This window comes from Rattus norvegicus, chromosome 4 (assembly GCF_036323735.1).
Source record: "Rattus norvegicus strain BN/NHsdMcwi chromosome 4, GRCr8, whole genome shotgun sequence".
Classification (NCBI taxonomy): domain Eukaryota; kingdom Metazoa; phylum Chordata; class Mammalia; order Rodentia; family Muridae; genus Rattus; species Rattus norvegicus.
The window spans coordinates 126,889,536-126,917,116 of record NC_086022.1 but is presented as its reverse complement, the minus strand read 5'-3'; the positions used below and the strand labels follow the sequence as shown (position 1 = coordinate 126,917,116).

General features: G+C 42.2%; 1 protein-coding gene and 1 long non-coding RNA gene across 10 annotated transcripts in view; one reads left to right on the top strand and one right to left on the bottom strand.

Moving 5' to 3' along the window:
• Positions 1-27,581, top strand: part of Adamts9 (ADAM metallopeptidase with thrombospondin type 1 motif, 9) — a 172,199-nt gene that overhangs the window by 102,808 nt on the left and 41,810 nt on the right. For 5 of the 6 annotated variants that reach the window (XR_010065646.1, XM_063286077.1, NM_001107877.1 and 2 more), the window contains 2 exons: positions 19,261-19,428; positions 26,060-26,233. Coding sequence is in view for 5 of the 6 variants with exons in the window: in XM_063286077.1 (XP_063142147.1) it covers positions 19,261-19,428; positions 26,060-26,233 (342 nt within the window). In the remaining variant the exon portion in view is untranslated. The remainder of the gene's footprint in view (positions 1-19,260; positions 19,429-26,059; positions 26,234-27,581) is intronic. The other variant, XM_063286081.1, reaches the window with a different exon arrangement.
• LOC102554570 (uncharacterized) lies at positions 803-26,177 on the bottom strand. Of its 4 annotated transcripts, XR_010065876.1 has the most exons (5): positions 26,043-26,177; positions 15,003-15,363; positions 14,596-14,711; positions 11,271-11,390; positions 803-5,705 (listed from the first exon to the last, which is right to left on the bottom strand). It is a non-coding gene; the product is annotated as an uncharacterized LOC102554570 (long non-coding RNA). The 4 variants fall into 4 exon arrangements; XR_005503761.2 differs by lacking the exon at positions 26,043-26,177 and having other exon boundaries at positions 9,628-11,390; positions 15,003-19,266; XR_005503762.2 differs by lacking the exon at positions 26,043-26,177 and having other exon boundaries at positions 15,003-19,266.

The following is a 27,581-nucleotide window of genomic DNA, read 5'->3' as shown; positions in this document are numbered from 1 at the left end:
TCTGGGGTGTTCAGAGCCATCAGAATGCATGTCTACATCTGCTTATTGAAGGGAAAACAACTGACAAAATTTGTTTTGTGTTTATGGTGACTGTACACCTAAGTCACTTCTTTTGTGAGCTATTTCAGCACATCTTTTGTTAGCTAGTTCAGGGTGGCTTAGTAGATTTCACTTCTGTGGATTTAGGTCTGAGGATGGGAGGCTGGGATGGGAGGCTGAGCACAACTAGAAGTGTTCTGCACTCAAGGGAGTCTACTTCCTCCCCACTCAGCAGTTGTTGCTCTATTGAGGAAAGGGATGAAAACCCTGGAATGTGGTGGGGGCAGCAGGGGTTGCACCCAAGAGTGATTGGTTGGGAGGGGATCCCCAACATTAGCAAGGGCTTATCCAGAAAGTTTGTCTTGGGGGGAATGTAAAGGAATAAATGACTTGACCTTGTTCCCTTCCAAATAAAAGCCATCCATTTCCCAGCCAATCCTTCCAAGGCGCCTACTGCGGGTGGTCCTGTTATAGGTACAGTAGATACAGTGGGGAGCAAGTCAGAGCTGGGCTCTGCAAATGACCAAGGGAAATTTTAACAGGAAATGGAGACATCCAGACTCATGTAATCAAAGACCAGTCACACCTTTTGCTGGCAGCTCCACCAGTTCCAACTAAAAGGACAGATGGCTGCTAGAACCCATGGCCTCACCGATCCTGATGATGTTCACTCAATAAATAAAAATTAGCCATCCAAGTACATGTGACGTTGTCCAATCATTTTTAAATAGACACCAACGCTGTGGGAAAAGAGACCTTAAAATGTGTTTTTTGTTCGTTTATTTGTTTTTAAAGCCCTGCCCTACAAACTACACATAGTTTATCCCAAATGTGGTTGATTGGTCTGAGGCCCACAATCAATGGAGGACCGGCTTTCTGCCTCCTCCTTGCTGGGACCCAGAGGCTTCTCCTGGGGAAATTGTGATCCAAGAGCACATTCCCCCTTTGTTATTTAATAGAGGCCAATAAAAAGACCTGTGATGTGGGGATGATCACTGCCTTCCCTGTGTCTTCTCCATTTCCCTTGAAGTGGGATTGTTAAAACAGCTTTAAAACCAAAACTTCTAGAAGTTTATAAAATAGAAAACTGGCAGCTAAATAAACGTGTGCAGTTGGTAGTAAGCAAGATTAACGCACATCAGGTTAGTCCACACTCCATCATCTGTCTTCGTCTGCATCCCACGGCTCTTCTGTGAAACACTTTATGCCTTGATCCAGAGGCTGACAACATCCTACACTGAGGGAAATATTTTGTACTCCTGTCTTCCGATATGGAAGTCGCTAGTAGCATGCTACCAACACTAGACACATAAAGTGGACCTGGTGGCACAGACCTATAATGCCAGCAACGAGGCCGCCTGAGGAGGTAGAATCCCAAGCCTTGGCCTAGGCGACCAAATAAATCAGCTTGGGCAGCTTAGCCACACCCTGTCCCAAAAGTCCTTTCAAAGGGTTAGAAAGCAGTTAGGGGTATATACAGCTCAGTGGTAAGGCATTTACTAGCAAGTACCAGACCGGAAACTCTATCCCCATACCACCCGAAACAAAACACAGTATAAATAAGAGGCAAGAAGTTACATCTTCGAAGGTATTAATTTAACACTTTTAACCATAGTTACCCCAAACTTTTCTAAACTTCCTGTTGCTGGTGACTACCAAATGGACTATTTGGATTCTAGTAACAAATACAGCTATAAACTAGTCAAAAACCAAGTTTAACAAAGTAAACGCCCAGACTACTTTTGTTTCAGCGCTGAGAGGTCCCTGTGTAGTAGAGTATGGCCCCAATAATTAGCATTCTCTTGCCCTTCTGGTGGTTTGTGCTTTGTTTTACAAAATGTCAGCTGGCCACAGCTGGGCATGAGAGAAAAGCAGGATGGTGGAAAGACAGACTCTCAGAACCAGCTGTCCCCGGGAGGACTAACCCCAGCCTTTCTTCGCAAACGCAGCTGTTACAACAAACTCCTCTCCTTCCGCTCAGAGTTCAAGTTCATAGTGGCAGGAAGTTCGTGTAAGGAGAGAGATGTTTACGTGTGCAGTGGCTTGGAAGTGCAAGACCTGACTAGTGCCTTTAGGGAAAGGGCGAAAACGAAGAGCACCAGGTATCCACCTTGTAGATTCTGGAATTCCAAGAGATCATTGTCTCTTTGAAGCGGAAGCTTTAAGGAGACAGCTTTTCATAGTCACTGAACACCGTGGGTGAGTGACACTGAGCAGATTAGCTTTGCCGACTCCATTTCAAAGACACTTTAGAAGACTCCAGAAGCTGTGGTGGCCTCTTTTTCTTCATCTCCATTGTTGGCCTTGGTCTTGGCAAACCTCATCATCCTTTGCAGAGTTAAGAAAACCTGGATGGGTCCATTCACAGTCATGCCTCAAACTGAAAACAATCCCCCCAACACACACACACACACACACACACACACACACACACACACAGTTGAAATACATGCAAAAGCATTCCACGAAGCTACCAATTCTCTTTCTGAAGGTGGGCTGTGATCAAGAAGTACTTACCAGTCTTATACTCCTTCTCAGAGCACCTAAGCTTTAGAACAAGACTAAAGTAATCCTCCCCAAGCCCCCAGCCACTTCCAAGCATCTCAGACCTAAATAAATAAGTCAAATAAAAAAAGTCAAGACTCCCAGTCATTCAGAAGTGACCTGATATCTTCATTGATCAGGAAAAGAGGAAATAATGCTGGCCTGTCTCCAGGCAAGGAGAAGCTAACACATAGTTGGAAGGTTGTAAATGAAGAGATGGATGTGTGTGTGTGTGTGTGTGTGTGTGTGTGTGTGTGTGTGTTTTGTGTGTGTGTGTGTTTTGTGTGTGTGTGTGTGCGTGTGTTAATATTGTTGGTTCGAGCACTCTAGAGAGAACGTAATAAGGATTATAATTTTTATGTATATTTGCAATTTTACAAAACATGTTATTCTTAAACACTTATTTAAGTAAATATGTTCAGACTGCATGTTCCTTCACAGGGAAGAAAAGAGTAGATCTGGGTTTATTTCAAGCCTTTGAAATTTTGGATAAGCTTTAGGGAGCTGTTTGTAATCCCACTTTGGCCCTGTAATGACAGAAATAAGGGATGTTACTCCCTCCCTACCACCCGGGATAGAATCTGCTCACCTTCTTAGTTTTCTCTTTCCTGGTCTCTCTCTTCCTGCATGGTTCCCCCCGGCCCGTGTAATTGAAATAAAAAGCTTCTGGGTATCTGAAAATTGTGCCTTTTATGCCTCCCTTCCCCAAGGAAATCCCAGCTTTCTTTCAATACAGTCCCTGCTCTCAAATTCTAATAAATAGCAACACCCTGCCTTTAACCTGCCCCTGCCCAAAGTCTAAACTTGGAAAGCCAGAGACTTTTTCCAAAACCGTGTGCTGTTTGTTTTCTTTGAACTTAGTCAAACCCCCTCACCCAGCCAGCTTACCTGTTTCTGCAGTTCTGCATGCAGGACACTGATGAAGCCATGTTCCCTTCTTCCTTTGAATCAGCTCTGACCTATCTAAGAACCCCTTAGGTGGCCAGTGACCTGCTGGTGTCAGGGAGGAGCTCTGTCCCCTAGAGCTTGTTGGCTGTAATTGAAATCCTGTGAAATGTGGTGTAAGGGATTTCACGACCCACATGACACACTCTCTATAGAGCAAGGCTCCCCAACTTATCAGCCCAAACCCTAACTTTGCAGAAATGAAATCCGCATGAGTCCACAACTTCCATTTATCAGGAAGATTATGTGCCCTGCCCCCTCAACATGCATTCAAATCAAGTCACTTCCGAAACTTGAAGGACTTTCCTGGAGCCTAAGGATGAATTGGTGATTCTCACTTGTGGGCAATTTTATCCCTTAATGAACCTTTAATCAGTCTGGAGACACTTCTGGTAGTGACTTCCGTGAGTGGAGGTGGGAGTGGAGGTTCTCCAGGCATCAGACAGTTGAAAGGAGGAAAGAGGATGCATCAAAGACAGGGTAGCCCAACCTGAGAATTTTACCTCACCCAGTGTCTCAAAAGATGCTAAAGTTAGAAGGTCTGGTTAAAATGGAGTCATTCCCGTTGAGAGGGTGTGACGTTGTTGTTAAATACAATTCTGAGATCCTAGGATACCTTCCATATCTGTCAACTCCCAACAAGGTCGGCAAAGATAAGCCGGGAGCAGAAGGCTCCAGAAAGTAGATTGTCTAGCCAGAATGTGAATTCGCAAACCAACAAGGAGTGTCACTTATCCCAGAGGTGGGGTGCACTGGGTGGAGGTGGGGTAGTGTAAATGTACTAACGTGGCCCAGTATGGTGAGCTGAATTTCACATGGAAATTCTGGCTTGAGTGATGGCCTTCATAAACAAAATAGTGATGGTGTAGATAGGAATATTCCTCAGCATTTCAGGACATTGGATATAGTTCCTATTTGATTCTTATTCATCAGATGTTTCATCAATAGTAAAACTCTGCCCCTGGGTACGAGTCCAACACCCCCTAGCAACTGGTGGGTCTGTGTGTCATGTTTGAATATGTTGGTTGTAGTTTGGGAAACTTGTTCAAAAGTATAATTCATTCTGTTGAGCATTTGTCTGGGAAATGGGGAGCACAATTCTGATTAGGAACTAAGACAGCAGTACAATCTCTATACTGTAAATAAGTATGAATCAGACTTTCTGAAACATGACACTTGCGACCCCAGAACTCCATTCTGTGTAGCATCATCCTGGACATTGTAGAGTGCTTCTTAGCTTCCTTGGCCCCTACCTACCTGGTGCCTATAGCATACCCTTATATCGTGATAATGGAAAATGTCTTCAGACATCACCAAATGATGATCTGGGTGAGGATGACAAAGTAAGATGCCCTTTAAGCTTATTGATTTCTCCTTGCAGAATTTGGCTTTTCATATTTTTATGAGCATTGGGTCAGTGATGCTCAGCATTTCCAAAAATATATTTGATACCAAATCTTTACTTTTAGGTCAATAAAGTCTTTGAAGTTATACAGTTATTCTCTTTCTCTTCTCTGGGAAAAGAGGGGTTGTTTTGCATAGTTCTCACTGATTTATGACCTTGGGACATTGGTTGTTTCTCTGCTATTTTTTAACCCATTGGAAGAAACTATTCATGGAGCCAGCTCTTCCAGATGTGTTGATTTGGCTCTCCTGAACAGGAATTTCTGAGGGTTTCTGAGTTCCACTCCTCCAAACCAACATTGTTTTTTCTCTTTGCAAATCATTACTGCTTTAGCAGCCGACAAATTATATCTCTACCTACCAGTCCAATCCCATGCCACAAATATGACAAATATACTCAGAATGGAAAGGTCTGAGATCATATGCGCAGAGAACATTGTAGATGACATACATCTTGGATCCAAAAGAAAAAATGAATCTTGTTTCTTCTCTTTCAATAAACTCATAAACATGACCGACGCTCTAGACTCTCAGATGCCTACAGTTTGACACTGTATCTTGGCATTGATAACTGCATAGTTCATACTTAATAATTGTACAAATGCAATTACAAAAATATCAAAGGAGATGAGAAGATGTCTCTGTGGTTAAGAGCACTTGCTGCTTTTTAGAGGCCCCAAGTTTGATTTCTGAGCACCCAAGTCAAGCAGCTCACAACTTCCTGTAACTCCAGCTTTGGGGGGCTCCAACACCCATGTAGTCTCCATGGTAACCTGAAAACAGGTGGCACACATTTACATAAACATACATACACATAGCAAAAAAACTAAAAATAAGTTCATAAAAATAATCTCTCTCTCTCACCACACACACACACACACACACACACACACACACGCACACACGCACACACACACACAAATTCCCCTATGTTTTAAGTTAATTTGTACTTTTCTGTTGGGCCATATTTTGCCTCTGTTCTCAGCCAAGTTCTGTGTATGAAAACCCTGCCCAAGTGGTGCTGAAGTTGTGATGCTAGAGTGCTCTGTTGGTAGGGATGAAAAAGCAAATGAAATAATCCCAAGAGACTACCATTAGCCTAAGAAATAGCATAGCAGGACTTACCGTGGAACACTGCACCTCCCACTCCAAATTTAAACTAGGTGCTGGAAGATTGCAGAAAACCTGACTGAAAGCAGGTCATTTGCACTTGGCTCTCCATGAGATAATGGGTGCCATTTTCTATAATTAAATTGAACCTAAAGTTATTAATGGACTACCTATCTCAAAGGCTCTTTAAATTAAAGCTACAAGGCCTGGGGAAACAGCTCAGTGCGTAGTGCCTAGCATGTATAGAGGGAGCCCCGTGCTCCAATCCTGATATACATGAACTGGCCAGAGTGGCACATTCCTACAATCTCAACAGTCATCAGGTAGACACAGGAGGGTCAAGAACTTAAGGTTATCCTCAGCTACATAGTAAGTTAAAGGCAGGTCTAGGGGATGCATGTGATCATGTCTCAAATAAATAAATGAATGAATGAATGAATAATAAATAAATAAATAAATTGAATTTGTTTCAAATATTAGAATTTTGACCTCTGAATACATATATAACCTTGCCAGTAATTCTAGGTTAAGGATTTAACATGTCCAGATTTTCCCTAAAACCCACAAGCCACTTCTTAAAAAAAAAATCATACCTGCTTGACTCAGTGTAGTCCTGAACAGTCTCCAGTTGGTATCTCATTGGCTGTCTTACTTCTAAACTCGGTACCCATCTATAGTTGGCCAGATGGTTTTGACTGGGATGGAGAAATAATAGCCAAGACTCCCAACATTTTTGGCTCTGTGCTATGGGCCATGGTCCAGATCATGTGTACTATACCCACAACTGATAGTCCTCATATAATCCCGCAGAATATATTTTGTCTTGTCCATTGTGCAGGTAGGAAAACTGAGGCATCAGAAAGTTAAGGAACTTTTTTCAATTTCATGTGTCAGAAAGCTGTGGATGCAGATATGATAGAGTCCAAAGTTTTGAGCTGACTCTAATCATCTGAAAGCTCCATTAAAAGAACACCACCATTTGCTCAGGTGAAATGGTTTAGCCCTACCCCTGCTTTTGAAAATTCCTTAAGGCTAAATCCTTGAGATCTGAATGTTCCCCAAGAGTGTTTTAGCTAGGACCTGCTTTTTGTCATACTTCTCACTAGTTGTGGGGGCTGAGCGTTTGCATTGTTTGAAGTGGATTTTTTTTTACACTGTACTGTATTTGATAAAGCTATCTAGGTACCTTGGAAATTGGATTTGATCACCCAGCGCTCTCTGAGCACTGAGTTTGAAATGGCTTGGTTTTCACCTGGCTGCACCTACAGGATGGGGCTTCCAATGTCTGTGAGGAAGGCCTTTCTGACATGGCCTGATCCTAACATCAGGGGGTAGGACCTTGCCAAATAGATAGGCACACTAGTGGCAGCTTATCAGGATCTCGTAAACACAAACCTCAGATTCACACCACACAATTCAGTTACAAAATCCTGGGCTCCCCGTTTGCTTCTTAGTCTCACATAAGCCTATATCTGTTCACAATGAAAAGGTACTTTTTAAAGGGTCAGTGTTAAACAGGGACATACTGTCTCAGGAGCCATGTGTGAGTTTGCAGGTGTTTTTCACATAGGTTTTTAGTCAGAATGGAAATAGAAATTACCTGGCCCTGATAGACTTCCTTGCCTGATAGACGTGCTTCCTTCCTTCTCTTCCTCCTTATCCTCCTCTCCCTTCTTTCCCTCCTCCTCCTCCTCATGGATCCCAGACAGGCCTTGAGCACTCTGTACCAAAAGTTTCAGTACCACAGTGCTCTTAAGTGGTGGTGTGAATCAAGCACAGGATTTCATACACACTAGGAGAACTCTCTGCCAATGAAACTCTACGCATAGTCTCTCACTCATTACGTATCATACATTATATATATTTCTATCTGGAAAAATTCTATCTAAAGTGGCACTTCTGGGTAGAAGTAGCATTCTGGACCACTGAAGATCCATGGTGATCATCCATCAGCAATTAGAGAGGAGCTCTTTCTTAGTTCTTCCTCCTTCCTTCCTTTCTTCCTTTCTGTCTTCCCGTTTTTCTGACTTTCTGTCTTCTTGACTATCCTCACTGTTGCTTGATACAGGGTCTCATTATGTAGCCCAGACTGACCTTGAACTCACCATGATCATCCTGTCTGGGCTTCCTAAATGCTGGGATCATAGGCATGTGCCTCCATGTCCAGCTGGAGCGGAACTTTCTGTGTCTGTCTAGCATATGGGGGTAGCATAGATTTCTGAGTTTCTAGTTTCTGCCTTTTGCTGTTTGTTTGATATTACGATCTCAGATAAGCTTCCTCTTAGTTGTTTCTTACACAGTAACCAGCTTTATAGTTGTGAATTAGCATTAAAGTACAAGGGTGATTAGTCAGGTAGGGTTAAGGTACACAGGAGATTGGAGAGAAGATTGTTATTTATTTGTCCTTAAAATAAGCTGAGCATTGTGGGAAAGGTGGACTTGTTACTTCACTGTTCTTGTAGGGTAAATGGCAATAACAGTGCTATGGCAGCACTCATTGGTGTGTTTTATAATTACTTGTATGTTTTCCACATACCAGACTTGTTTTTAGTCTCTAGGGATTGAACAGAACACACATGCATGTACAGTCTCTCTCTCTCTCTCTCTCTCTCTCTCTCTCTCTCTCTCTCTCTCTCTCTCCATATGAAGTATGTATTTTGGGGAGTAAGGGAAGCCTATCAATAACAGTAAAGAAAGGAAATAGAGATTTCGAAAGAAGGTGATAAAAATGTATAGATTCAGGGGGAGAAGTAGGGCTTCCCACGGAAGAGTGAATGGAGACATGGGTTTAAAGGAGATTGGAGGAAGGTATCCGACAATCTTTATTTGAAGATAAGGGGAAATACAAAAGAAAACCAAGCAGCATCCAGAAACAGGATGTTTCTGGAGGCAGGAGTGTGCTGCATTTAGTGATCCTGAAAGGCAGGGGAGCTGAAATGGAAGAGGAAGACATAGGATATAGGAGTTACAGAGGGAACGGGAGGCATGGAGACAAGTTGTGGTGTGGGTAGAGAGGGGCAAGGACTAGATCACAGAGGGAGAGAGAGAGAGAGAGAGAGAGAGAGAGAGAGAGAGAGAGAGAGAGAGAGAGAGAGAGAAGAAGCCTCTAGGGTGGAGTGGGATGGGTTGAACAGGAACACGAGTTATTTTACAAGGGTGACTCTGGCTTCTGAATTTGGGGAAGGAAGCAGGGGAAATCCCTTTCTAGGAAGACACTGCGATAACTAAAATGAACTGTGGCTTGGAGAACTGTGCTTGGAGATGATGAGGCATTGAAAAATCTTTGAGGTAGAACTAAAGGATTAGCTGAGAGTTGGGATATAGAATAAAAAGGAAATAATGGAGTCAGATGACTGCAGGTTTTATGGACTAGGAAAACGGAAGGACAGCATTCCTGTTGTTTAAAATAGAACTGCCTATAGGAGGAACAGACATGTGGAGAGAAAAGAGAACTTCTGTTGGAAACCTAGTCATGTGATACGCACAGTGGCTTTGACTTCACATCTCTGCTGAACACCAATGCAAGCAGATGTTGGCAGTGTTGAATGTCTTTAGGTAGGCAACAGAGGGAAATATGGCACTTACCTAACCATACTCTTCTTCCTTAGTCTTTGGACACCCTCTTCAATAAATCTTAGAGCAGTACAGGAATGATTTAAATTTGTAAAACAAAACAAAAAATTAAATATAATCCTAGTCCTTCCCTTAGTCAAGTTGTTTATTTTTGTATATGTCTGTTTTCTTCTCCTCTCATCTCATTCGCTGTGGCATTTTTTTAACCTTGTTTTTTTTTTTAACTGAAATGTGGGCAGAAGGAGAAGAGATGAAGGATTTGAATGGAGCATTAAGAGGGAAGGAGTGTGGTTTGATCTCTCAGTAGAGTAGTGTGAAATTGGAGGACCATCTGACTCAATGACCTTTGCCCATCTGTTCAGACATGGATCTCTGCAAACAGGCTCAATTATGTATGCATACTGCATTAGTGTTAGAACCCGGATGCCACTTGGTTACCCAGACTGCTTCCTAAAACACAGGGGAGATTTCAGTTCTCCCTTAGTATCTTGGAGTTGTGTGAGGGTTCCAGGACCCCTTGCAGGAACCTCCAGGTTCTGTAGATGGAGAAGTGCAAGTCTTTTGTAAGAAATAGCGTAGCACTTTTTAATACAATCTGTGCGTGTCTTTCCTAATACTATAAATCAATATAAATTCTCTACAAATATGTCTGCACTGCTTAGAGAATAATAAGAAAAAGGTCTCTACATGTTATGTGCAGGTGTGATTTTTCCCCCAGATATTTTTGATCCAAGGTTAGTTGCTTCTGTGGACTCAGAGTCCAGGGACATTGGGGGGCCACCTATATGCTTTATTTTATAGCTTCTAAGTATAAAGATGCTCCCATTACACCAAGCAGTGTATTCCCAATATGGAAAAAGTGCCAGATAGACTGAGAAAGCAGTGTGGAATGAAGGAGACCAGAAAAGACACACCGTTTCTATGTCTTTTAGCTGACCGACTGGTACTTGGCCTGAGAGAGATGCAGTTCAGCAGGAAACACTAGAGTCTAGAGATAAATTGATGAATTGCTTTTCCTACAAAAGCATTCAGTTGTAACTGAAGCTTCCCAGATCTTGGATGCTAACATAGGCCACACCACGCTGGACTGCCAAGACCTGACAGCTGCTAATTGACGAACATCTCCAGATCGCCTTGATGGCTCCAGCCCAAGACCTTTGCTCACACTCCGCTTTCAAGTTTCAGGAAAGTTTGGTTACCACTCCCACCAGTCATAGCTTGCCCATCATAGCTGAGCTACTAATTCAGACCCTTATGTTTCCTCCTTCCTTCCAGGCATATGCGTGTGGTGCACAGGAGCATGGGTGTACATATCCAAATATGTGTGGGTACATGTGCATGGGTTTGTTCCTGCACAGATATGGACATGTGCAGAGCCCCAAGTCTTCTACTGTTGCTCTCCACCTTCTTCATTGAGTCAGGTTCTCTCAATTGAACCCAGAATTCTCCAATACATCAAATATTGGCTAGCCAGCTTGCCCTAGAGATCCTCTGTCTCCTCTTTCTGAGCCCTAGAATCACTGGTGAGCTACCATGCCCAAGTAACATTTACATTCATGTTGGAGATTCAAATACAAGTTCTCATGTTTGTAACGCAAGTGTTTTAATCATTGAGCCATTCCCCTAGCCCATTTCTCAGATACGTTTCTACTTACCTTTGGAACAAGGAGATTAAGGTTTTTGAGTCTGTATCTCACCCACTACTTCTTCCAGCTGCTTTCATAAACACTTTTATTGCAGGCAGAGTGGGTCCTTACACCATCCTCATTCCCTTCCTGAAAAACACCAACGGTTTATGGATAGCCTAATGGGTAACCTCTAGAAGGATAGAAGAGCTACAGAACTGGGCAGTGGCCTAGGGCAGTCACAAGGTACATTAAGAAGAATCAGATCTGGTGATAGGATATGCCTCAGACTGCCCAAGCATTATTTAGCCAGCATGAAATTCACCAGATACCAAATTTGCAGATTTTCCTGGTTTTTGTCTCTCTTGATGAGGAGAAAAATTCTAACAATCACATTTTTGCAGAATCAAATGTACAGCGGTTTGGGTTTTCACAGATTGTCTGAGTTCATGGACTGGTGTTATTAGTGCTAAAATACATTACTCCCTCTAGGATGAACTATTTACACTGTGAGTGAAGGTGAAAGAGGGGAAGCTAGAGAGCCCTGTGCCTCCTCATTCTTGGGGGGCTTGTTGGGTTAAAGGCACTAGCACTTGACTTCAATACTGACAGATGTTTTGAAGGATAGCCCAATAGATGACATATGAATCATAGTTTCTTTTCTTAGATCTTTTAGCATTTAGCATGCCCAGAGCAACGGGGTGGGATGAGGCCAAGAACCGAATGATGGCCTCATGCCCCATCCAGCTGGGATGATTGTGACCACCATATCACCTTTCTTCTGTGCTGTTGCCTGGCAACCTCATGCTTTCTGGGGTCCTTTTCATACTAATAAGTGCCAGGGTGGTCCTGGACAGAAATAGTCATCAAGCAAGGCCATTAACACTGGCTTTACACCCTGAAATCACAGCCCTTATTTCCTATTGAAATTCTCCCTTTTCCTGTTCTGTAGTTTGGCTCTTGACCAAGAGAAGTAACTACTTACACATGAGCAGAGCACAGAAGGGGGGAATATGTATTTAGTGATAGTTGTTTCTGGTGCTAACTCTGTTCCTAGGATACTTGAAGTAGCCATATCCCAAAGTCCAGGGAAGAACAGCTGTGTTGATGGAAGTGAGAAGGATAAGCAAGAGTGGTGAGCAGAAAAGATGCATGGCACTCAAGTATGGTGCCAATTTTTCCTTACTTTGGTGAATAGAGTCCATATTAAATAGGGAATAGTCTAGAGAAGAGCAAAGAGTGTTAGCAAAGGTGTCTTCAGCACGCGTATCTGCTCTGCAGATTTTTCCGCACTCTTTAGAAAAGAAAGCACTTCACTGATATACACTGTCACCCAACTGGAACTTTGCTAAAGTCCCATCTTCACAAGTCAGCATCTCACAGAGTGTTCGGCTTAGGGTATATAAGCTGACAAGTATTTTCTTTAAAAATGCTACCTCTTTGGTGGCATATTTGGAGACATGCTAGAAATGGATAGAAAAACCATTGTGGTAATAGAAAATCCATGTTATTTTTATGTCATCTGTTCAAAATATGAAGTTTTGTATGCATTATCTCCTTTAGTTGCCACAAAACTGCATTGCTCAGATTGACTCGTCTTAACAGAGAACAAACCCAAGGCAAGAGAAGTTGTGTTCCCAAGCAGCACAGTGTTATGATAGCAGTTGTGATTCAAACCCTTGGTTGCACGTTGGAGCAAGGTGGACCCCTTGCAAAAAGCTGTTCTTTTTTTAACCTCCGGTGAACAGCCAACTCTTGGACTTTCTTCTTTACTGGCTTCATGGGATCACTCTTACTAGAAGTCCTTAAAAGTCCGAAGGGCATAGTATCTGCTTGAATTCACTCTTTTCTGCTCTTTATGCTAGCTGTAGATGACACGCCCAATTGGTAAAGCCAAGAGTGGGTGCCTGGTTAGCCATGGTTCTGGGCAGCATGCAGAACCATTAAAACCTCCGGTGGGACTGGCACCAAATGATTTCCTCTTCTGTTGATCAAAACGCTATGTGTGGCTTTCTTTCTGCCTGACCTATGTGTGTCATCTAATGTCTTCTCAATCCTTGAGCCTGAAATTAGTAGGTGGATAATCTTTGTGATGGCTCACAATTCAAATATTTGAGAAATTGACCTTCTGTGAATTGACAGCCCATAACTTAGAGCCTGCACCCTTCCATCCATAACTGTACTAAGATCCATTCATCAATCAACAGAATTGATAATTCACTGCAGGATATTAGGCAGTTAACAAAGGGTTAGTTAATATACTTCAAAAATGACAAAGAGAGAAGCAGGGCGTGTTTTTAGCTAAGGGGCAGGCCACTGTAAAAAAGTGTTGATATCAGAACTATTAGCACTGCCTAGCCACTCTTCCTTTTAGGAAGCTGAATGATCAGAGGACTCTGGAAGAGTCTTACAAGGCATTTCTCTGTGGCCCTTGCTTCTAGGTATTCCCATAGGGAGGTAGACATGAACATTACCCTGCTTACCCAGCTCCTTATCTAATCTAAGGACTAACATGCTGCTCATGGAGATGTACTTAAATCCTAACTCTGCTGCTTCCCGGTTTTGTGACCCTGGGTAAGTGATGTCACTCTTAGGCCCTCGGCTACTTCCTTTATATAAAGGACCCCTAAGAATACCTGATCCACATGTTTCTTTGTGATTAAAGGAGGGAAGCTAATGCATTTTAGCCCAGTATCCTGTTCGAATTAACAATTAAGTAAGAGATGCCTAATCTAGTGGTTAGTATTTATGGTCAACCTTTATCTTTGGGTAGCCTTTTTTTGATCTTCGCTTATATCAGATTAGTTCTGCACTAGAACTGAGAGATTCTGAGGGGCTCTTTCTTTATCAATATAGTACGTAGTTTATGGTTCTATTCTACAACTTAATGTGTGTTCATTTCATAAATATGTTCTGACTAGCTATAGTATACAGAGAAGAGAATAAATGTATGTTAACTGGAGCCACATCTACCGTCTTTTTCCATCTTCTGCATGGTTCTCTAGGCTTACCATTCATTAGTGTTTGAAACTATGACCCCTGAGTCTGTGGAACAAAAGCTGTAGGCAGTTGTTCTTTTGTTTTCCCCAATGTTGTGACACTGGTGCCCTATTCGTTTCATTTGTCCCTGTATTGGCAATACAGCCTGGCAAATGGCCTTGCATCCTCCCTGATGGCATACTTCTGGGTGGCATTTAACTTTATTTTGTTAAAGGCAAAATGAAAGGAGAATCAAGAAAAACCACTTCTTTTAAATGTAACAATTTAGGTATTATCTGCAAATTCCATAGAATCAGAAGAGAAAGACTTTGAGAAGTAATAAATACAGTGTCTAAATAGAACTCTATTCACCTACCTCAGTATGATGTTAGCCATCTGACTGCCAGAACCACTTAGAAGATTCGCACTCTTTTGCTAATTGGCTCCAGCACATGACATCCTCTTGGTCTCCCAATCCTTGTTATTCTCTACCTGCAAGTAATCAATCCTGGGCTTAGAAGTATCTGCTAGTTGATCAGGATCCCTCACTGCACATTTCACATAGGCAAAACCTCATCTGTCGAGATTAGAAATCATCTAGGCAGACACTAGACAAGGGCTGTCTTCTTGGACCACCCACTAACTGACATCTTTCAGACATCTGGTACAGTTTGACCAGTCCTGGCCCACAGTCTACCAGAGCTAGAAAAGTCAAGCCCCACCCAAATGCTTCCTACTAGCCATATTCCATGAGCACACCTGGCCCCACCCTCCTCTCCTTACCTCCGCTAGTCCCCTCTTCTTTCTTCTGAGTTTTTTGTGATGAACTTGCCAAGTCCATCAGGAACTCCATCATCATAGGGATGTCCATTTCCTCCTCAGTGTCACAGCTCATCCGCGTTCACCGTTGAATCCCTCTCCATCAGACGTGTACACCAGCGTGGCTTGCAGACTTCTTGATAGTTAAGGAAGCTTGACCCTTAGCCCAAGTTCAAACTAAAAAATGCCTGGATCCTCCAAGACCAGGACCAGTGACCCACATCCATCCTCACGTTTAGAACTACGTCCCTAGAGAGCTTTAAGCCTTTGGGGAGAAACGAAGAACACTCTGCCTTCATCTTGAGTTTCCTTCCCACCAGCTGAGCTGAAATGCAGAGATTTCACATTTTCAGACAGTAGTGAGTGGAAAACGTCAGCACTTCTGACCACAGCCCAGCTTCCAGCATGCCCTTTGAATGGCCTCACAGAAACAAAAGCTTGAAATCTCAGGCATTCAGACTGGCTGACCTCAGTGCTTCTAAGTATCAAGCAGTGATAATGATGTTTGGACTCTTGCTCAAATTTGGGGTGGGGGTTGGGACAAGGAAGAATCAGTCTCGTAACTATGTTGAGTCATTTCCCAAGAGAAAAAAGTCAGTATTCCAGGCAAACTAGGAGGCTATTTCGGCTACAAATGTAAGGAATTAAATGTTCCCAGGAGCAAGAACTTTGAGATATGTAGCCACTAAATAACGAGTACTGGTTGACGTACTAGATGTAACTACTGTGTGTTGGTGACGCTGGCTGATGTAAATGTCATCTTTTCCCCGGGAAAAGACAAAATGATCAGATGGCATTTTCCCTTGGAATGTAAGAGCTGGAACCTGTGTTTATTTGATTATCAGGGTGACAGCTCCTTTATGAAGTCATAATAGACCCATTAGTGAGCCTGGTATTTGAGTATTTCTGTGAACAGCTGATTTTCTTCCATGGTAATTTAGAAAACATGGAATGAAGAGTGTTTGCTGTCAGAGGAGATTCCGTGAGGATTTCCAAATCACTTTGAGATCTTAGTAATTGCAGGCGACTAACATGTGTGGTGCATCATGCTAAAGTAACATTTTTTCTTTCTTTCATCACTTCTATTCAAGTCTCATCCAAAGCAAATGTGTATGGAGGTGGATGGGGGTAGTTAATCTATATATCGAAGGTTTCATGTTTAGAACTTAGTCTCTTCATCACTGGCTCCTTGGCAATGACGTTAATAGCAGGCCTCGCATGCGTCATTGACAGTAAAATACTTTTTTTTTTATTGTTGCACCGTCATTGTTCCCAGTAGAAATCTATCTACTTGTACTGGAGCAGTGTGCGTGAAACAGAATTCAAGGCATTGTGGTTGCACCGTTTTGTAGATAGCACTTGACTTATCTCGAGTGACAGGACCTGTTTCTGTTATCACAGTGTATTGGGAGGTTGGGATAGCGAAACTATACAAGGTTTAGGGATGATAACCTCTTAGGGCAGTGTCTGGCACATAGTGAATGTGAGAATGTTGAGGCTCTTCTAATTCCAATGTTTAGACCCTGTTTTCTAATGACCCTGGCAGATTATTAACTCTCTCGTGAACTCTCTTTCCCTACTTCACATTGAGGGATGGCTTGTTTGTACAGTTTGCACACTGAGATGACTATTCCTAAGGATGTATTTGCACTAATTTCACCCATGTTTATTTGATGAACATTTAAAAAACTAATCCTTTTTTACTCTAGTCAAGCAAATGTTACCACCTACTATTCCATATGCTTTGTATCAGACCCATTTCTTACAAATAAAAACACTCTTGATGCTCAGTGTTTTTTTTTCCTACCAGGGTGTACCACCTTTAAAGTGGTAGCAAATATTACCATCTGTTTAGCTGCCCAAACCAGAAATCTGAATGTCATCTTTTGCCCTCTTCCTTTCATGCTACTGCTGACCCATAAGGCACTATCACTTTTATTTTAAAAAAAAAGGCACAACCTTAACCTACCAACTATCCCCACCCAAGTATATACCAGCGGCTCACAACCTCCCTAATGGCATTCAGTTCCTTGTGTTGAGATGACCCCAATGTAAAATTATTTTGGTTTTGCTACTGTTGTTAATCATAATGTAAATATATGATATGTGACAACCCACAGGTTAAGAACCTCTGTTCTTATATTCATCCAAGCCCCCACCACCACAGTGGCTCTTGCCAACACAAATATGGTGGCTTCATTTCCACTGACCTTGTATTCATGTCTAGTACTTGCCTCTTTAGTCAAGGTAGAATTTTCAAAACAAAAGTTAGAATATTCCTTATCATGAATTAAGTCTCCACTAAGATTTCCCATCATGTGCCATATATATAATTCAGCCTCATATTTATGACCTTCAGGCTCCCCTGGTGTAGCTCTGCAGAAGACCTCAGGGAGCTCTCTGTGACTTACTCCAACTATTTGTTTCTTAGAAGGCAACTCAGTGAAGAGTCACACTACGCAATAATGAGTCATAGTTTGGACAATGTTCATTTCCATGACTTGTCTCAATGCTCCCTGAGGTCAAGGGCTTTGTCAATTTTGTTATTACCTTATCTCTAGTGTGTCATATGATTTCTATCACAGGACATGTACACAATAGATGTTCTGTTCATTAAGCCAATGAACTTACCCCAAATTGTAGTTATAACTTCATGTTTTCCTATTGAAAATGATCAGTTGATTGCTTACAGTAGAGATTATCTTTATGCAAGTCATTAGCCATTCTCAGACACTGAACTTCTAAGAACTTTATTACAAGCAGCCTATAAGAATGATACCCAGTACTCTTCATGTACCCAAACACTATGGGTTAACTGTTGTAGTTTTTGTTTGGATACAGACATTCCAACTAGGCTTGCTCCTTCCAACTTGTAAAATATTAAGATTTCCATAATGGCTACTCCAAATCATATTTTCATGAATATTTTAATCTTAAAGTAAAAAGTTAAAGCCAAATGCACTAATATACATATTTTAAGTTCTCTACCAGCTCCAGTGGAAAATTTTATAATGGTTTGTTTTTTAACAGAAAAACATTTTTGGCACATTTATGAATGGTATAACTTTGAGGATGTCTGGTAATAATGATAAAATTAGTACTTGGCTCCTTAGTTTACATGGAGCTGTTTGTCTATTAGGCATAAAAGGGCACTTTGGTAATTTAAGCCAAAAAATAACAAAGTTATTGCAGGGGGTGGGGATAAGAAATGTGAAATCAAGAGAAATATAATGTGAAATCTATTTTCATTGAGACTTTGCTTTTTTTCCCCTCCATTCTTAAATTTACTCCTCTCTAGAAAACAAGACAATTATATTGGGAAATAAAATGTCTGTAAAGATCTGAGCCATCGGTTTATGATGGCTGAGTAAAGACTCATAATTGCTAATGAAGCCTTGGATGTTGAATGTCTCAGTGCACCCATTGGGGCCAGCCACTTGCCTGTTCTACAAGAAGCTGTCACGTCAAATTCTTGTCCAGACTCCATGGGCACTTTGATTCTTAAACCTTTCTAAGAAACCTAATCTGAAATCAAAGTCAAGTTCCCTAGATGTGGTCAGACAGGGTCACATTTAAAACAGTCCAGTGAACCCACAGATCAAAGTTGAAAGGTAATGCCTCCCTCCTGAGGTCGGCACAGACTCACCCACCAGCTAACCTTTTCAGGGGTTTTTTCCTTGCCTCTTTCACCTCTTTCCAATGGGCTGGAAAAATGAGAGCTTTTTCCCTTAAAGAAATAGATGGAGAGTTTCCTTAAATAGGATCTTGAAAAAGTTGGGCGCGGCCATCTTGAAAATGTAGTTTATACCAGTCAGTGAATTGGGAGATATTTCATTGAAGATGTGTTTTTAAGCTTTCGTAGCTGAACTTCCCTCAGTAAAATGGTCATAGTAATTTCAGAATCAGTTTTCAGGTTAAATTGTCAGGATCTTCCCATGCTCCTGTACGAAGCAACACACCACACAGGGCTCCTGCCAGAATGTTACACTGCATGGGCTTTTGTTTGTTTGTTTGTTTGTTTGTTTGTTTGTTTTTCTATTGCTACCTTTCTTCCCTGTAAGACTTTGAGTTATTCTCCAGAATGGCCCTGGAAATAAGTGGGTAACTCTCATTAGACTTGATCTTATCGGCATATGACACGATTTCTTTTTTTTTTAAATCAAAGTCACTGTGATTAAAAAAAAAAAAACAACAACAACCTTGCCATTGCTTTATATTGCAGTGTTCTGTCTCTTGTGGTCGAGGGCATAAACATCGAAATGTTTACTGCTTGGCAAAAGATGGAAGCCATTTAGAGAGTGATTACTGTAAGCACCTTCCTAAGCCACATGGGCACAGAAGGTGCCGAGGAGGACGGTGTCCCCGATGGAAGGCTGGCGCATGGAGTCAGGTGAGCGATGCTTCTCTACTGCTTCTTACTGTCCAGCCCCGGGCCTGACACCAGCATATTCTCTTGTGTCTCTCTGCCCTGCTCTCACTTTACAAACTGGGAGGAATCTTCACCAGGCAGGCTGGGTGGCCTTAGACAAGTGACCTCAGCCAACAGTGCTTTGGGCCACTTGTGGGGCTATCTCAGATGATGATAGGCAGCAGACGTCTAATACAGAGTAGCCCTTCCGTTTGTGGCTGGTGGCCATGAGCCATCATTTGCCACTTACAAAGGTTTCACTTAGAGTGCACTGAGATGAGCTATTGTCACCTGGCTGGAATGGACACTCAGTTTACCTCAGAGATTCTTTCCTATCATATAGAGTATCTAACAGAGATGACTTTGGGGAAAAGGAGTATATTTTGAATTTCCATTTCAGAGGATACTGATCTGGCATAGCAGGGAAGGCATAGCACCTGGTGCAGCACAGTCTGTGGACCAGTGGTTTGGGGCACAGCTGTTCAAATCTTGCAGGTCAGGAAGGAGAAAGACAGAGCTGAAAGCAAGCAGGACCAATCTGTAACCCTCAAGGGCAACCCCCAAGGACCTGTCTCCACTAGTGATAACTCCCACCCCACAGTGCTACCATCTGCGAATGAGGATGGACATGTGGGACACTTCACCTTCAATCCTAACAATTGTCAGTATGAAATGCTGGCTAACATCTCTCTGCCAGTTTGCTTGTTCACAACTGAAATGGGGAACATGAAGGAGAGCTCTCTGTCATTTTGTAGCTGTGGAACATTGGGTGGCTTGTTTGACCTTCCCGGGCCTATCCCATGTGGTTCTTAGGGGGGTTTAAAGTAGCAATGAATGCCAAGCGCTTTGCTGGTGGGAGAGAGTCGGGGGAGTTGAATCCAGTAGAGTCTCAAGTCATTTTGTTTGGATAAGGGTGATGTATGCTTTAGATGGGGAAGAGAAGAGGGACCCAGGACTCCAAGTACCTGCAAAAGCAACTTTAGAAGCTTGACAAACTCAAGTCATTCTTATGTCCTTAGAGTCAGTCTCCTAGAACCCCACTGCTTGTATATTCTCCCACTATGGTTCACAGTGCTCGCTTGAAAGTAGTGAGGTTCAATTTCTTTTTAAAACATTCTACTCTTAATGCTGAGCTGATCAGATTCAGCAGGAGGTACCCAGTCTTCTCATTCTCCCAAGCTGTGGTAAGTCACGCTAATGACTCCCAAGGATCAGTGAAAACTAGGCTTAGGGTTCATGGTTTCCAGAAAAATTCTTCCAGCTCTGGATGTAGCCATATTAGCACCAGGAGAGCTGTGGATTTTCCACTTTAATATTCCAGAGGAAAATCCCTCTAGAATCTGAATGCTGCTTAAACGTCCTCCACTGATATTGCTGTTCTCTCTACCCGAGTTCTACTTTACAGAAGAGTACAATGCAGGGCACCATTCCCCAGCACAATGGCCTGGCCCTCTTGAGGCTTGTGTCATAAAGAAACATCTGGGATTTGCTTGTTGGCTTTAATTTGGCAATCAAAGAATGTGTGCTCTGCCTTCCCCTGGCTTCCGTCAGGGATCCTGTTCAAGGCACTATGTCACACTTGTCATCTTCTCTAATGGTTTCTAAGTGACCATTATCATCTCTTAACTTCCAGCCCTTTTGTTTTTGGAGCTATTCAGTTCATGCAAAGCCTGCAGCTAACATTATTTAAGATGCCACACTAATTAGGTTGTCCTCTCGTAGGCTTTCATGCTCTGTTACTCTTTGCTATGTTCCTTGGCCTTTTCTTATCTATTTATCTAATGCACTCCCCCACCCCAGAATATTAAGTTTAGAGCATGTAACCATCATACATCTTAAAAACCAATTTATTCACTGAAGAGATGCATAAAAGAGTCATTTGCTCTTTACTAGGAAACAAGAACTGAGTTTTATTTCAATATCCAGGAGACGCCTAAAATTGCTTACAAAGTAGGATGTTAGGTCTAAAACCTGTTTTGTTTGTATCTTTGTTTTTTTAAACATAGATTATTATCAAAATGTCTCTTTTGAAAAAAAAGCACACCTGTTCAAAACAGTCACTCAGAATTGATTTGCAGGGATATATTATGAAAAGAGGCAAGACCTGAAAATTACTTGGACTTCCAGTTGATGGAGAAAAACTGCATGCTTAAGGATTATGGACTCCCTAATTAGCTAGTGGTAAACAAGGCTATCCCTAAGGCTATGATGTTGAGCAAAAGAAATGAATGCTCACTTGTATAATATTCAAATTTTTTATCTGACCCTTCTGTTGTCTGGTAGTCTATGTTCCAGTCATCTTGTCTTCCAGATATAAAGAATTATTAGTACGACTGTTCATCTTGTCAACAGGTCTGATGTTTCTAGGATGTATTGAATGTTGCCATAGAGCTCTACCATCCTTAATAATCTCCCAAAATGGAGTGTTTTGTGAGGTAAAGTGGATGTTCCATTTCCGGATCCTTTGAAATCCTAAAGCTGTAAAGGAAATTCACTTAAAAAAAATCCTCAGTAAAGTCTTAAAGGGTTTCTTTTTCCCTCAAACATTCATGTTCAATTTGTTTGGAAGATTTTGATCAAGGGCTAAGGGATGTTGATGAAATTCTAAGACAAAATCACCATTGGGTTCTTGATTCAGCCTGATGATGTGAAGGCTCAATGGTGTCCCCTGGGGCCAATGCCCTGTGAGGTACAGTTAGCTAGGATTATGCTGATCTTCTAGAAGATCACCCCCTAAAATGATCAGAAAAAAAGCATATTGGGTCAAAAGGAATACTTCTTTACTCATTGGTCCTGATCCTGAGGCGCTGCCCCTTTTCTGATGGGTGGGGTCAGGATGGGCCTTACAAACCATGGAACTCCATCCACTTCACTTCCTTACTGATGCAACATGTAATGGAATTCTCCAAGCCATGATGTCTCAGATTCATAAGATTTCACTACCAAGTGATCTCTGCTGCAGACGTAACAATGAAACTGTCAGGTTGCCCTCTCAATCACTGCCCTTCTTGGTGTTGAAGGGAAGCAACCTGATTGTGGCACTTGCTGCAGGAGGCTCGTCAAGTGTGTTCTGGAGACAGCGGTAAATACGCTGCTTGTGCCCTTTGGGACATTAAGGGGACAGTCCTGTGAATGGTGACTAGAAACAGTTGCTTTAGTGCTTTCTGGTACTAATTACTTGATTATTTGGGTTTTATTTGAGCCATGATCATTGATGGTGCACAGTATAAAACGTTGCCTTATGGTAGTACCGAGTTTGAAAACTGAGAGCCAAGCTTTAATCTAATCTACAATGGCTTTGCCACATTGCGGTGCCAAATTTGATTTTGATTCAATTTTTTTTTTTTTTTTGCTTTTTTTCCCCCTTGAGCTATGGTAATTGTCTCTGTTCTTCACTGTGTTTGTGGGATGTCTATTGGAAAAGCTTATTAGGAAATAGAAATTTAGTTTATAGAAGATGCTTAGCACACTGCTAATCACTTAACTGGAGGTTATCTTGTACCCCATGAGACAATTAGCAGCGAAGTCTGGAGATGGAGTCTTCACAGCTTGTACTGAGGGATCCCTAACTGGGTTTAGTAGAGACAAAGGAAGAACACATCCGAACTTCTATGGTGCCCAGAACATCCCAACAACAGAGAAGTACTTGGCTGAGACCCCTGTATAGAACTCAGCACATGGGTTGCACTTAGTGAAAGCCTAGCAAGTGATATTATTATTTATAGAAGTTATTATCATTATTATTATTATTTCTAAAAGATTTATACATCCATTTTCAAGTTAATTCCCATTTTTAAAATAATGTTACCACAAAAAAGCACAGCATAAGTCTAGAATAAATTGTGTGACAAAAATCCTTTCTAATTTTTCAGGTTATACATCGATTCCCCCAAACATGAGAAATTTCACAGATTTTATATTTTTTTTTAAATCTATATAAGTGACAGGTTCCACTTAAGCCAGTGAGTTCTATATTCTAGCACTGCACAGCAGGGAGCTAAAAGAGATGAAGCCGGGCTCCCAGCTCAGCTCACCGTGAAAAACACCCCCTTTCAGAACCTTTCAAACAGACAGGCCCTACCAAGATGATGGGAGGGGCGCCTTAATAAAGGGAGTGCAGACATCCTCTGCCTTGGAACTAAAAAATTCACTGAGCATAGCTAGATCCGGGATCGTGCTGGGGGACTTTCTGATGCTGGGTTTTTCTAAGGGATTCAGCAAAAGTCCCTCAGAGTTCATCAAGCAAAGCTGGATGCGACTGCACATAAATTGTTGTCTTCCGGGAACCAGTGCAGGAGAATGAAATACAGTTGGAGCATACCTCGTTCTGTGAGGAGATTACCACAAATGCACTATCCAGAAAGGCAGGCTTTGCACGTCACTCTTCATTTAAGTCATAGGAATTGCTTCTAACTAATAAAAGTATTAGTTCAAAGTCGCCCTCAGTATTATGATAATCAGAAGCCAGAACAACGTATTGTGTGATAAAGGTCTCCTGTGTCTTCAATTTGTCTCATGCAGAATTGTGAAGCATCTAAGAAGTGATTGTTAAAGCTGTAGACACTTAACAACTCTCAGCTCCTTACTTTCACTGCCCGTTAGGTGCTTCGTTTTTTAGTAGTGATAGCCTCGAAAAGAGGTTTGGGGGTCTAGGGAAATAGCTTGGCAGAATAGTCCATGTTCTGTCAGCATGAGAATGAAGATTTGATTCTGGGCCACCCAGGTCAAAATCTGACAGCACACTCTTGTCGTCCCACTTCTAAAGGAGGCAAAGCCTGGAAGATCTCTGTTGCTTGTTGGCTAGCCAGTGTAGTTGAATCTGTGAGGGAGCCTTTCTCAAAAAAGAGTGATTGGGGAAGAAACCCACCATTGAATACTGGCCACCATATGTACTTCACCACCCGCTACATACACAAAGGAGTTTCATTTACTTAACAGGCTAATTAGTACTAGATATTCTAAAGGTCTTGTCCACTTTTATTTGTTGTGAAAACATCATGTGATTTTTTTTTAACTTACCAACTTTATATCAAATCCCTGTGTGTTTGCCTCATTCTTCTCTTTATATTTCTATTGCATACTGTTCTAGAAGTATATTCTTGGATTTAAGGATCCAAATCCAAATAGCCAGAACTCTTTGGTTGTTGTTAACGACATTTGAATATTTCTATCATTTGCTGGGCAACTCTACTCTGGTCCTTTTTCCAGTGCAGCCAGTGTAAAATATTATAACTCACGTAGTCCCTGTCAGCCTTAAGTGGCTGTTGTTTGAAGACAAAGCCATTCGAGGTATTTAAGAGTCCTCCCCTTATCCTTCCCGGAACATAATGACTTTAAAGTCTGGTTCCTTGTGGGTCACAAACTCATTCAATTCAATTAATCCAATTAAACCCAGACAATGGCAGCCATGTTGGGACGAAGCATTGTCTTCCACTCCCTTTGATGTGAGCCATGAACCTCTTCCCCTGCATAGATTTCTCTGAAACAATAGGATTTCCAAAGCCGCCTTCTCGGAAGAAGCCTAAGCTGCAGAATCATCCCCTTGGCCTTACAGACATCTTGACAGAATTTCCATCTTTCACAGAGCACCTTGAATTTTCCTACGAGTAAATTGGACAAGCGTGCAATTGTAACATAAAGAACCTGGTTCTGATTCAGAAGAAGACCTCTCTCTTCCTCACTACATGGCATGAATGTCTGATAACTTGGTTTCTCGACACCAGGCAAATTAATAGAGACTGATTATACCCACCCCCAAATTGCTAATAAACTCTAATAACCAAGTGCAGTGTTATGCAGCTCTTTCTAATCAAAGGTTGCCTTTGGTTTCTGACTGCCAAAACCTTAATAAAGACAATAATTCTTGGCTTGCCCATAAGTGAGATTATGCAACCAGCAAGGAGGAAACCATTAAAAAATTAATTTAGGGGAAAGTTAATTGGTGTTTTGCAACTTGGTCAACAAAATGTTTCTTCGTGATTAATGGGATTTTTCAAGGACTGAAAAACAGTAAGCCTGAGGAAATTACTTTCCCTTCCTAGCTTTTATTCTTCATCTATCCATTTGAGATTATAAGGAGGCAGAGATAGTTAAGGAATTCCATGATTTGAACAAACAAACAACAAGCGAAGCAATGTTCTGCCTCCAGGAATAGAAACTAGAAAAATAAAGAATCAGGAGAAAGTCATTCTGCTTATGTGGTCTTAATTGTCAGTGGTTGGCTCTCTGTGGGTTAGACTATAGAACTGTATCTCCCAATTTTCACAACCCATCCATCTTCCAGCAAGGAAGTCATGCACAGTTTTTCATTTGTCTGTTTCAATGTGGCAGCAACACTTCTGGATTGTGCTATTTCCCCACAGTCTCTCCACCCTCTGTCATCCACTGAGAGCTTTGCTTCCTCCCCGCTTGTGGCTCCTGCTCCTTGCCCAGCACTGGCAGCAAGTTTCCAGCTTTTAGACCTTGCCTTGGTGTCCCCCTCCTTGGAAATGAGAAAGCATTTTGACTGCTGTGAAAATCATTGGATTAAGAAAGCATTGGCCTCCCCGTGACCCACCCCTTCCCGCCCTCCAGAAGGAGCCCAAGTGCCTACTTACATCCTGTGTCTTCTCAGTGCTCTGTGTCCTGTGGCCAAGGAGTGCAGCAGAGGCATGTGGGCTGTCAGATCGGGACACACAAAACAGCCAGAGAGAGTGAGTGCAGTTCATACAGCAGACCAGAGTCGGAGCGTGTCTGCCAAGCCTCACCATGTCCTCTCTACACTTGGAGGGCAGAGCAATGGCAACAAGTAAGTAGAGCCATGAAGTAAGTGCACACCAGTCTGCATGTCGCTCCACCCCCTTGTCAGCATCAGATCCGCACCCTATGGAGCCGGCAAAGCCATTGAGCACAGTGGTATTGCTGGCTCCTTCCCAAAAAAAAAAAAAAGTTTGCTGTCAGGCTCTAGACAATTCCTGTTTGTGTCTCTCCTTGTGTTCTTGGATATTCCAGAGCTGGGTTCACTGAAATGGGAAGGGGGAGAAAAAGCTTTGGTATGCCTCTGGTCAAGAGTATAGGGATAGAGGAGGAAACTGCCCTTCACTGGAGGGCAGATGACGATGACGGGAGGAATAGTTTAGTATGTGTTTGGACTGGGTTATTCTGTGTTCATTTGAATAGCCTTAACCTGCTAGTACTTGTGGTAAAGCTTAGTCTCTTATTTTCCCTTTTCCTGTGCCATTGACTGTCAGGGAGAGAAAATGAGCTCTCGAGTGAAACACTCACCAATTAGGGTAGAATTTCCAGTGGTTTCCACAATTGGTAGAATCCACAGGAACTGTTAAGTTCGTGCAGAAATGGGCTGGACTTATTCTCCTACTCCTCAAGTTAATGCTTGACTTTAGCAGACATTTAGGTGTCTGTGCTGGAAAGTCTAGTTGCTGAGGGGAGGAGGGTAGAGGTGGTATAAGACATTAGAGGGAGATAACCCCAGTTTCCAGAACAGAATGCTGGGTTATAGAACGAATAGGACAGAATTAGAAAGTAAAATCAGATCTGCTGACCCTGGAATTACATAAAATATGCACACTGCTGAAGAGGGAAGATGAAGGTCCCACCTGCACTGAGACTGGCTGGCAACCCAAGGCAGCATACTTTGAGGGTGATTGTTCTGCACTTGGCGCTGTGCTGGGAGCTTTCTGTCTATCGTCTCAATTTATCTTTTGGACAACTAGATGAGGTGAGAATTATTATCATCCCCTTTCTCAGGTGGTAAAAGTAAGGTTCAGACAGACTTTGCCAGGTGTCCAAGGATCCCACATCTAGCAGCTTGAGGAAGTCACACGTGGCCCTGTTTGATTTCTCTCATCTTTATGATTTTCTACTGTATTCTGCACCCCTGGGATTGGCTTCCCAGCCCTGCTCACCTCTGTCCGCTCCTGGTGATGGATCCATTCCTTACCACAGTGGTTCATCTCTTTAGGGACGCTTCCTTCTCCATCTGCTTGGTCATGTTGCTTGTTTTCGTTCTAGACCTTTCTTGCTTCTGTCAGATAGTATCGGGAACAACACGTAAGACAGTTAGGTTTAAGATTATTTGAACTTGAGCCAGATATAGTATCAGGAACTTGTATGCTTAGAATAATACCACCGTGGTC